We start from the raw sequence: 11,036 nt of genomic DNA, 5'->3' as shown, positions 1-11,036 counted from the left end.
CACACACTGTCTTCCCTCTCTTACACACACACCATCCCCCTCTCTCATACACACACACAGTCTCCCTCTCTCTCACACACACACAGTCTCTCTCTCTCACACACACACACTGTCTACCTCTCGCTCTCTCACACACACACTGTCTACCTCTCTCTCACACACACACTGTCTCTCTCTCAGACACACACACACAGTCTACCTCTCTCACACACACACTGTCTCCCTCTCTCACACACACACACACACACACACACACAGTCTCCCTCTCTCACACACACTGTCTACCTCTCTCTCTCACACACACACACACACACACTGTCTACCTCTCTCACACACACAGTGTCACACTCTAACTCGCACACTGTCTCTCTCGCACGGCCTCTGCCGGATTCACTATGTGCCTGTCTGTCTCCAGCTCTCCCTCTCTCTCACTCACTCTCACACACACACACACACACACAGTGTACGCTATACGCGGTCCCAGAGACAGAAACCGATGATAACATGATCCACAGGAGAGTGAGCAAAGTCTTAGACAACGGGACAGCCCATCAAAGCTGTGACTTACTGTGTTGTTTTTCTATTCATTCACCTCTCCTGCTCCCTCTGGCCTCGTTCTACCTATTTCCTCTTCCATCCAGCCCTTCACATCTCTGTCCTTTGCCCTCTCCATCTGCATCCCCCTCCCAACCTCATCCTATTTTACCCTCACTTTCTCCGCCCTCTGTCCCAGCCCTGTCCCTGTCCCTGGAGACAGCCCCAGTCCCCAGCCTGAGCCGGGTTGGCTCAGAGCAGGTGGTGCCGTGCCTTGGAGAGCTCAACACACAGAGTCTCCGTGCCTTGCAGAAACACCTTGCAATCATTCCTCACAGTAGCGGACCCAAGCTTGCGTAATTTTTTTCTCCCTCTCTGTGTGCGTGTGTAAAGTTGAAACGTGGAGCCAGCAGGTCAGATTTCAAAATAAATAAACATTGCCGATCCCATTTTGACCCGGAGGAGTCCAGTAGCTATTAAACTCTCCCTCCCTCCCTTGTGTTGGCAGAGATGTGTTTTTTTTTAAATTTTTTTTTGGGGGTGGGATAGTTTCGAAAGGCCGAGTGGCTTCTTTCTCCTGTCCCTATGTGTATTTTGTTTTATAATTCAAAATGAACATGGTTTAAAATGTCACCCTCGTGTCTGTGGATGGAACACAGGTTTTTTTCTTGCAATTGTATCTGCCTGTTAGTTCATTTAACTGAGCGATAGAAGCCAAGTTTTAATTTTTGTGTGTGTGTGTGGTTGTTTAATAACTGTTTCTAATCTGTCCTTCTCTTTATCTTTTTCGTTCCCTTCCCACCCCCCCGTTATATAATTGTTTACTTCGGTCGTTGGCTGTGTAGATGGCGCACATCCCGAACGAAAAACCACGGAGAAGTGAAGGTAAATGAACCTGCTGTAGTCCTATTGATTTGCGAACCAGTCTTGGGATCGTGTTCCACTTGAAATGTTACATGCAACTCTGCCGGCTCTCAGCACAGGCTTAGATTGCCACCTTCTGGTCACCTGCGGCAGTGCAGCCGTCTTCCTTCCATACCTTTCCCGCAGCACCATTCCCCCATCCCACCACCCCACCCACTCCCAACACACACGCAAACTGGGTTCTTTGTTGCGCCTGATGTTGGTGGCGAAGTGTGATGGGAGTGAATGGCCATCCATTTCCTCCTGGCAGCCCGGTTAGACGCAGGTTAGCCATTCTGAAACTTTCTACCTCCCCTCGAAGTGCAGAGACCACATTAATACTTCCCATTGCCTCTGGAAGGCAGCCAACATAATCAAAAGCCCCTCCCACTCTGATTCTACCCTCTTCCACCCTCTTCTGTTGGGCAGAAGATATAAAAGTTTCTGATTTACAGCATCCGTTGTTCTTTCGGTTTTTATAAACGTTTCAATACATGCACAAACAGATTCAAGAACAGCTTATTCCCTCCTGTTATCAGACTTTTGAACAGACCTCTCAAATGTTAATTCTGATCTCTCTCTGTCTCTGCACCTTCTCTGTGGCTGTAACACTGAAGGTTACACTCTGTTCTGCCGCCCTGATGCACTTTGTACGGCTGTACAGCACACAAAACAACACTTTTCACTGTCTCTTGGTACATGTGGCAACAATAAATCAACCAACATTCCATCAAATATTTGCCGTTTACCTTGTGCGTGGCATGTTGCTTGTGCATCGGTGCGAGTAAAGTTTCATCCTTTTTCCATGGGGTCTGGCCGTTGCTGGTGAGATTTGTGTTTTCGTTGCCAACTCTAATTATCCTTGAATTGAGTGGCCTGTTTGGGTTAAATGTCAAACATATTGCTGCAGAGTTACATGGAGACCAGCAGATTCCCCTCCTGAAATAGAGAACCGCAGATGCTGGAAATCCGAAACAAGAGCCGGAACTGCTGGAGAAACTCAGCAGGTCTGGCAGCATCTGTGGAGAGAAAACACAGTTAATGTTTTGGTTAAGAAGACTCGAAGCATTAACTCTGCTATCTTCCCACAGATGCTGTCATTCCTGCTGAGTTTCTCCAGCAATTTCTGTTTTGGTTTCAGATTCCCTTCCTTAATGGGTTTTGCTAACGACTGTTAAATATCTTTCATGGTTACTAAAACTAACTTTCCAGTTCCAAACTTATTAAGTTAAACAGCAACCCCCACCGCCCCCCACCCTCGCTCTCCAAAGCAGTTATCAGGAGAATTTGAACCTAGTACCCCAAATCACAAAGTTACTATTATTACCCTAACACCACCATCAACTCTAGAGATCACTTGTTGTAATATCAGGCCAAATTGTGGGCAGTACACCTTGCACAGGATGAGAGAGGGTGCAGAAAGAGCTTTAAGAGATTCGTAGGCTGCATTGCAGGTAGTGTAGGAGGAGCAACTGGAACAGCGCACAGACAAGAGGTTAATCAAGGCGTTTGAATTTATGAGAGGTTTGGATTGATTAAATGAAGAGAAACTGTTTCCACTGGCATGACAGAGTCAATTGGTGTGAAAGGCTAACTGCTGCTATGCAGGATTTTCCAGAACATGGGCACCATGTGATTTCAGTGATCTCTGGACCTGCGATCACCAGGGTTCTCTCCTTGCACCAGTGTAAATCCCTTTTAGTATCGTAGCAAAGTCTGCAGCAAATTAACTTGGCATTCAGCTCAAGATTCAGTGCTGGTATATGTGTTGATTGATACAGGCACTGATAGCTGTTAAGGCAGAGTTACTGGACAGGAATTGAAAGCCATACAGGGACAGGTACTGACTTCTATACAGGCATCCATACTAGACAAGTACTGATAGAGGCACAGGCTCTCATTACGACAGATATTAATATATGCACAGGTGCTGATATTTGTACAGGTACCAATGGAGACACAAATACAAACACAGGCACTGATACCTGTACAGGTAAAGGTACTGATACAGACATTGATATCTGTAGAGCTAGTCAACAAGCATCTGATCAAATTTGAGACCACACCTTACAGTTGTTAGGTTTGTCTTTCTATTCACACATTTGGAACCATAGTTTGTGACTCAATATGTACATAATAATAATCAACTTACCTCTTCCTTTATTTTAATACAAATTATATAATGTCACCTCAGCTTCTGACAAATTCTTACACAATTGTTCTTTTTTCTACAATTTCTTTTAAGGGTTGCGAGGAAAGGCCTAGTGTAATGGGGATATAAATTGGAAACTCAGGCGCATGAATGTCTTCATCTCAAGTGCTACCATATAACCTCAGTGTACCTCCTGTAATCAGTCTTCTACAGAGGGACTGATGTCATGTGTGTTTGCTTTGGAAAGCACAGCGCTCAGATTGACTGTTTCTTGTTAGTTGCAGCATGTCATAGAGTCACACAGTGCGGAAACAGACCCTTCGGTCCAACCAGTCCATGCCGACCATAGTCCCAAACTAAACTAGTCCCACCTGCCTGCATTTGGCCCATATCCCTCCAAACCCTTCCTAAACATGAGCTTATCCAAAAGTCTTTTAAATGATGTAACTGTACTCGCATCCACCACTTCCTCTGGCTGTTCATTCCACACACAAACCATTCTCTGTGTAAAAAAAGTTGCCCCAAAGTCCTTTTTTAAAATCTTTCTCCTCTCACCTTAAAAATATGATCTTGAAATCCCCCACCCTAGGGAAAAAGACACCTGTCATTTACTCTATCTATACCCCTCATGATTTTATAAACCTCTATAAGTCTCAACCTCTTGCGCTTCCAGCGAAAAAAAAGTGCCAGCCTCTCCCTATAACTGAAACTTTCCAGCCCAGGCAGCCTGAGGTGATAACATTGTCTGGCAATGGTGGCCAACTCTTGTGGCAACAATAAGATTGTGTGGGGAGTGGTAAGGTATGGGTGGTGAGGATTGACAGTGCGTGTGGTAGTGGAAGGGAGGGGACTGGATAGTTTCAGGTGATCGTATTGATTTTTACATCCCCAGATCTCAACCAGTATAAACGATGGTGCGGGGCTGCTGGGACTTTACTTGGAAATGGCAGCACACAATGTTCCCTCTATCAATTCTTCACCTCAGTGGCACATCATTCATTGGCTGGACCAGCACTTTGGGATGTCTGATGACCATGAAAGGCATTACAGAAATGTAAATCCTTTCCTTCTGTCCCCTGGCTCTTAGAGTGGGGAGCCAAACAACAAGAGATGTTCCTGAATGCAGTCTTCTACAGAGGGACTGATGTCATGTGTGTTTGCTTTGGAAAGTCCAGGAGAATACACAAAGGACCCAAAATTGCCAGCAAGTTGTTAAATTGGATAGAAATCAGAGTTCAGGTAACACATGTCCCCAGCCTGAAGGAAGTTCTCCTGTGTCAGTTTGAGAGTGACTTTGAAAATTACAACACAAAGCAGAGTGGGTCTAAGGATGTGCAGTGCCTCATTAATGTAATGTTCTCCTATATTGCACCACACTCCACCATAGATTGGGGTCGGTTTGGTTTCAGCAGTGGTGGGGGAGGGGAGGGGGGGACAGGGGCTCCTGGTTATGAGGCAGAGAGATAGTAAACTGAATAAACAGCTCTGTGTACAGTTGAGAAAAAGAGAAGATAAGATACCAGCGCAGATCTGGTTTTAAAGGCCATCTTTAAAATGCAATTGAACAGCAACAACATGAGACAAGGTCATACAGTAGAGGCTTGTCCTTCATTGACCTGCCTTCTTGCCAAATTGCCATCACAGTTTCTTGCTTTAGAGTGCAGCTTAATCCCTCCATGTCTCTGATGATGAAGCTTTCATTACTGCAATTTATGTTCAAAATCTTTGTCTACTCCCTTTTTTCACAAATATAACTTTATTTGGATTGTGAGATCGCAGAGGGGTGAGGGTTGGTCAGGGCAGGGAAGTTGGTGTATGTGTTTGTATGTGTGCGTGGGTGTGTCAGTGTTTGAGTGAGTGTTTGTGTGTGTCGGAGTGTGAGAGAGATTCTGTCTCTGTATGTGTGAGAGTGTGAGAGAGAGGTTTTTGTCTGTGAGAGTGAGAATGTGTAAGTATGAAAGGGTTTGTGTGTGTCTGCACATGCGAGAGCCATTCTGTTTGTGTGTCTGTGTGTGTGTGTCTGTCTCTCTGTGTGAGTCTGTGTGTGTGTGCGCGTGTGAGAATGTATATATGTGAAAGGTCCTGTTTCTGTGTGTACGTGTGCGAGAGAGAGAGAGAGAGAGAGTGAGAGATTCTGTCTGTGAGCAAAAGAGAGTGTGAAAGCTGTTGGTATTCTAAGATGGCATAGCTGGGACAGCTGAAGGACAATACTGAAGGTCAGACAGAGAATTGTAAAGGCCAATCCCTCAATTTGGTTCAGACAGAATTCCCCATCACAATCACGCAGCATGGGTTTATCCTTCTACAGTTTTTGATTCTTCTGTTGTCCTGACTAAGATCCCCTCGTTTTTCTCAGTCCACAGAAAGTTGGGATAAATTAAATGACCTCTTTGGTGGCTGTGGGCTCAGTCTGTAAGAAGTGCAACTCTAATCCTTTGAAATAGTGTCAGGGAAACCCAGTTTCATCTTTCATCTGAAACGGCGCACCTCCACCAATGCAGCGCTCCCTTGGCACTGCAGTGACCTGTGAGTACGGGGCTTCAGTATCTGAATATCAGACTGGGGGACCCTGGGACACAGTGTCCCACTTGCTTGGAGCTGGCCAGTTGCACGTCACTGCGGAGTGGGAAAATTGCACTCAAGGTGCGGTAAAGCCTTTAAGTGTCCATTCGTTCAGGATATCAGGGTCTTGAGGGGAAAGGGATGGTGGGCCGGGGGAGGGATTCACACCCTGGAAAAGCAGGAAGAGTGTCCTGACGCCAACCTATCTCTTTTACAAGTCCTCTGCTCCCCCACCCCTCTCCCCTTGCTCACCACTGCTCTGTTGGCAGGATCTTTTGCCCAGGGTGACAGTCTTGCAGTGTCTCACACACACACGCACACACGCACACGCACACACAGAGTCACAATCTACAATAGTTCCACTCTTCTGTCCTAGGCCCATAGCTTGACTGTTATGACATTTCAAGTGTCTATCCAAGCACCTTTTTTTTTAAATGTTGTGTGGTTTCCTGCCTCAATATTCCAGATCCCCACCATCCACTGGGTGAAAATTATTTACCTCAAATGCCCTTAAACCATATGCCTTTCACTTTAAACTGTACCCCCTTGTTGTTTACCTTTAACTAAGGGGAACAGCTGCTTTCTATTCACCTCGACCATGCGCCTCAATCACGTCCCCCTTTCAACCTTCTCTGCTCCAAAGAAATCAACCTGAGCTTATCCAGTCTCGCTTCATCGCTTAATTGCTCCACCTCAGGCAACATCCTGGTGAATCTCCCTCTGCACCCCCTTCAATCACATCCTTCCTATAGTGCGGTGACCAGAACTGCGCACAATACTCCAGCTGTGGCCTAGCCAAAGCCCTGTACAATTCCGACATAACCTCCCTGCTCCTAGGATCTGTGCCTCGACTGATAAAGGCAAGAGTCCCATCTGCCTTCTTCACTGCCCCTATGAACATGCCACCTTCAGGGATCTGTGGACACACACATCTGTGAACCCTTGTGTTCTGGATGATGTCAGAAGCAATTGAAGCTGGTGCCATGGATACCGGGAACAACTGAGTTTACAAGCTATGGCAAATCAGAACTGACTAAGCAGAAAAGGAAACCCCAAGTTTCCAAACCACAGTCAGTCATGACATGCCAAACAGTGAATCAATCTGAGTTTTTATTTTATTTTGTAACAAGCGCAGATTAACCTTCGTGGATTAGCTTGTTTGCATTGAGTTGAATTTGTCCCTGAGGATAATGGTGGTGAGAGGTGGTAAAGAGAGTCTGTAACATCTCGAGGTACTCCCAGTACAGTTACTCTTGTTCTGCATTCCAATGTTGAAACTCATAGGACTGTACGGGGTAGATGCTAAGAAATTCTTTCCTCTGTCTGAAGAACACCCTGTCTGAAGGGGTGGCACGGTGGCTCAGCAGTTAGCACTGCTGCCTCACAGCGCCAGGGACCTGGGTTCGATTCCACCCTTGGGTGACTGTCTATGTGGAGTCTGCACATTCTCCCCATGTTTGTGTGGGTTTCCTCCAGGTGCTCCAGTTTCTTCCCACAGCCCAAAGATGTGCAGGTTAGGTGGATTGGCTGTGCTAAATTGCCCATGGTGTTGAGGGATGTGTAGATTAGGTAGGTTATAGGGGGATGGGTCTGGGTGGGATGCTCTGAGGGTTGGTGTGGATTTTTTGGGCCAAAGGGCCTGTTTCCACCCTGTTAGGGATTCTAGTACATCACAGTTGAGAGGGTGGGGAAGCAAGGTGATGGTCCTTGGGATGAGGGGCCCCAATAAACTGGGAGGTACGTGGGTGGGATAGGTATCGGGGGGAATATGGACCAATTTCAGGCAAGTGGGATACTTTAATTGTGAAAATGGGGCAGTGTGGGAAAAGTTGGGCTGAAGGGCCTGTTTCCATGCTGTAGACATCAATGACTGAAGGGGAATCTCTTTATTCAAAGGGCTGTGAGGTTTACCCCCCACCCTGGGAGGCTAGGGGATGTCTGTCTTTGAGTTTGTGAAAATCGATCAATTTTAGTACTGTCCAGGAAGGTGTGGGGGAGTAAATGGACAAAGGAGATTTATTTGGGGGCCCAGTCTTGAACTTGTTAAATGACAAATGATGTCCAGAGGGTCCATATAGTCTCCTTCTGCTTTTCTTGGGTCTATTAGCCAATATGCAACAATGACTATTGTAGCATATTGTCTAATCAACCTTCTCAGAGATTATCTCTGGCGAAGGTGGGATTTGAACCTGGGCCTTGTGGCTCAGAGGTAGAGACACTACAGGTTATTGCACACACATAATAATAGTTCCTGAAGAAAGAAAGCTTTGTGTTTTGAATGTGACTCTCACAACGTCAGGGCAATTTTTGTAGGCATTTTTCATCGGGTTACTATTGAGGTGGTAGAGAGTTAAAACATCTCTGTGGCGGGGCAAACACGGCTCTTTTTTTAACTTCCTCGTGCTCCGTTTGATCATTCCACAATCCTGCAACACTCTGACTCCCCCTCCAGCCCGCCGCCTCAAAATGAAGATAAGAGGCTGCTTGTAATTGAGGGTCCAACCTCAGCGAACGGGTCACACTGTCTTGACAGGGCCGACAGTCTGAGAGTCGACCACAGGCCAAATTAAGCCATTTTGCTATCAGGCTAAACAACATCCTTATCATCTGTTTAATCTGCACAAACAGCACCGAGGGGGGATATGTCTCCAGGCGAACAGAAGCACAGTGTGGACAGAGATAGTGGGAACTGCAGATGCTGGAGATTCTGAGATAACAAGGTGTGGAGCTGGATGAACACAGCAGGCCAAGCAGCATCAGAGGAGCAGGAAAGTTGACGTTTCGGGTCTAGACCCTTCTTCAGAGATTTCGTCCAGCTCTACACCTTTTTATCACAGTGTGGACAGATGGTTTTCCCAGTCACAACTGAATGGTGGTGACAGAGAAGAGTCAACGCAGTGCCCTACATCACAGACCCCATCAAATCCTCAACCCTTCCAGTTTTGGGAGCAACTTGTATCCTGCAGGAATGGTGTTACTTAATCCAGAGATTTGTAGTCTTGTTGCCTTTCTACTTTTCACCTCCAACCCCAGCATGCAGACCTTATCCTCCTCCTGGCAATCTGATTTTCACTTTGAACTAATCAGTGAAAAACAACCCCCCCACCGCCACCTCTTGCACTCGGTGACCCGGCCTCCCATCTCTGGGGTCGGCTTGCCTGCTCCTGCTCAACGATGGCTGGGCTGTATTTATATAGCGCCTATAAAAGGAGTGTGACGTACCAAGGCATTTCACATGCCCTCGGCCAAACTGAATATGACATTGAGTTTTGAAGGAGGAGACAGAGACAAAAGTGAGGCAGAGATGGAATTAGAAAGCATCAGACCCAAGTAGCTGGAAGGCATTGACAGAGTGATTAAGTTTGGGAGCTGTGTAAGAAGCCAGAATTAGAGGAGGCCGGATATCTCAGAGGGTTATGGGGCCAGAGAAGGTTATAGACAAGGTCGCAGAGAGAGATGTGACAGTAAGGGTGAGGATTGCGACATTTGCTGGGCTAGGAACCACTCAGTGAGCCGGTAAATCAAACTTTCTCATTGACACTTACCTCCACTCAAACATAACACGCTTCCCTTCCCCATCCTCATCTGCTGTGGAAATAGATCTGAATTGAGGATGGTGCGGGGTTTGACGTTGAAGCTAAGCTGGCACACCGGGCACACCGGCCGGGTTTTGTGAGCTGAGTGGTCAGGCCCCTGTGGGTTCCATGACTGTAGGTCCATCGCAGTCTGGGCCCCAAGGGGTAATCTCTCGAGGGAACAGGGGAAATGTTCCTAAACCAACGCAGAGATGGCTGGAGAAAATCTACAGGTCCAGCCGCATCTGTCTGGGGAGAAAGCGAGTTAACGTTTCATGTGAATCTTCTTCAGAAGAGTCTTCTTGTCCTGAAGAAGTCACGCCAAACTGGAAACGTTAAGTCTGTTTCTCTCCGTCTCCACAGATGCTGCCAGGCTTGCCGAGTTCCTCGTTTCGGATTTCCAGCCTCCGCTGTGATTTTCTTGCATGAGATGGAAAGGCTCCCAGTTGATTTTGAAATCTTGAGGGCAGTCCACTGTTTGCAAATCACCTTTCTCTTCTTCCTTTCTATTGCAGTCATCAAATTCATGGAGGTGTGGAACAGGAGCCATTGTCAACCCATGGAGATTCTAGTTGACATTTTGCAGGAGTATCCAGAGGAAGTGGAGCACATCTTCAAGCCTTCTTGTGTGCTTCTAAGGAGATGTGCTGGGTGCTGCAGCGATGAAGGGCTAGAGTGTGTGCCCACGGAAGTGAATGAAGTGACAATGGAGGTAAAAGCTAATTTCCAGTCTTTCAGTGGTACCCCCCTTGCCCTCTGGTCCAGCTTTGAGCCTCTCTCCAATATTTCATTGTTCTTCAGTCGATGGTTAATGCAGTTGCCCCTTTGTTGCTCTTCCCGAACAGCGTTGTAGGTAACCCTCCACCCTCCCAATGGCCTGTGGCAGTACACGGAGCCAAAGACATATGATGATATAGTTCCAAGTCAGAATTGTGTGTGTGCCCTGGAGGATGTGGTGTTCCCATACGTATGGCGCACTTGTCCTACGAGATGACAGTGGTCTTAGATTTGGAAAGTGGAACCTTGATCAGATGCTGCAGCACATCTTGTAGATGCTGCTACTGGGCATTGGCGGTTGCGAGACTGAATTATTAAGGGAGTGAAGCACTGGACGGATTCCTGGGATGGCAGGACTGACATACAGAAAGAGACTGGATTGGTTAGGGCTTTATTCAGGTGACACAGTGGCTCAGTAGGACTTCTGCCATTCAGAGCCAGGGACCTGGGTTTGATTCTACCCGCAGGCAACTGTGTGCGTGTGTAGTGTGGTGTGCGTGTGCGCATGTGGTGTGGTGTGCGTGTGCGCATGT

General features: G+C 47.0%; 1 protein-coding gene across 12 annotated transcripts in view; it reads left to right on the top strand.

Annotated features, from left to right (window-relative positions):
• Positions 1-11,036, top strand: part of vegfaa (vascular endothelial growth factor Aa) — a 43,576-nt gene that overhangs the window by 6,624 nt on the left and 25,916 nt on the right. For all 12 annotated transcript variants that reach the window (XM_048596940.1, XM_048596938.1, XM_048596941.1 and 9 more), the window contains 2 exons: positions 1,380-1,419; positions 10,242-10,438. In XM_048596940.1, coding sequence (XP_048452897.1) covers positions 1,380-1,419; positions 10,242-10,438 — 237 coding nt within the window. The remainder of the gene's footprint in view (positions 1-1,379; positions 1,420-10,241; positions 10,439-11,036) is intronic.

Source organism: Rhincodon typus, chromosome 5 (assembly GCF_021869965.1).
Source record: "Rhincodon typus isolate 14 chromosome 5, sRhiTyp1.1, whole genome shotgun sequence".
Classification (NCBI taxonomy): Eukaryota; Metazoa; Chordata; class Chondrichthyes; order Orectolobiformes; family Rhincodontidae; genus Rhincodon; species Rhincodon typus.
Note: the sequence above shows the minus strand (reverse complement) of the source record. Positions and strands in the feature narration are given on the sequence as shown.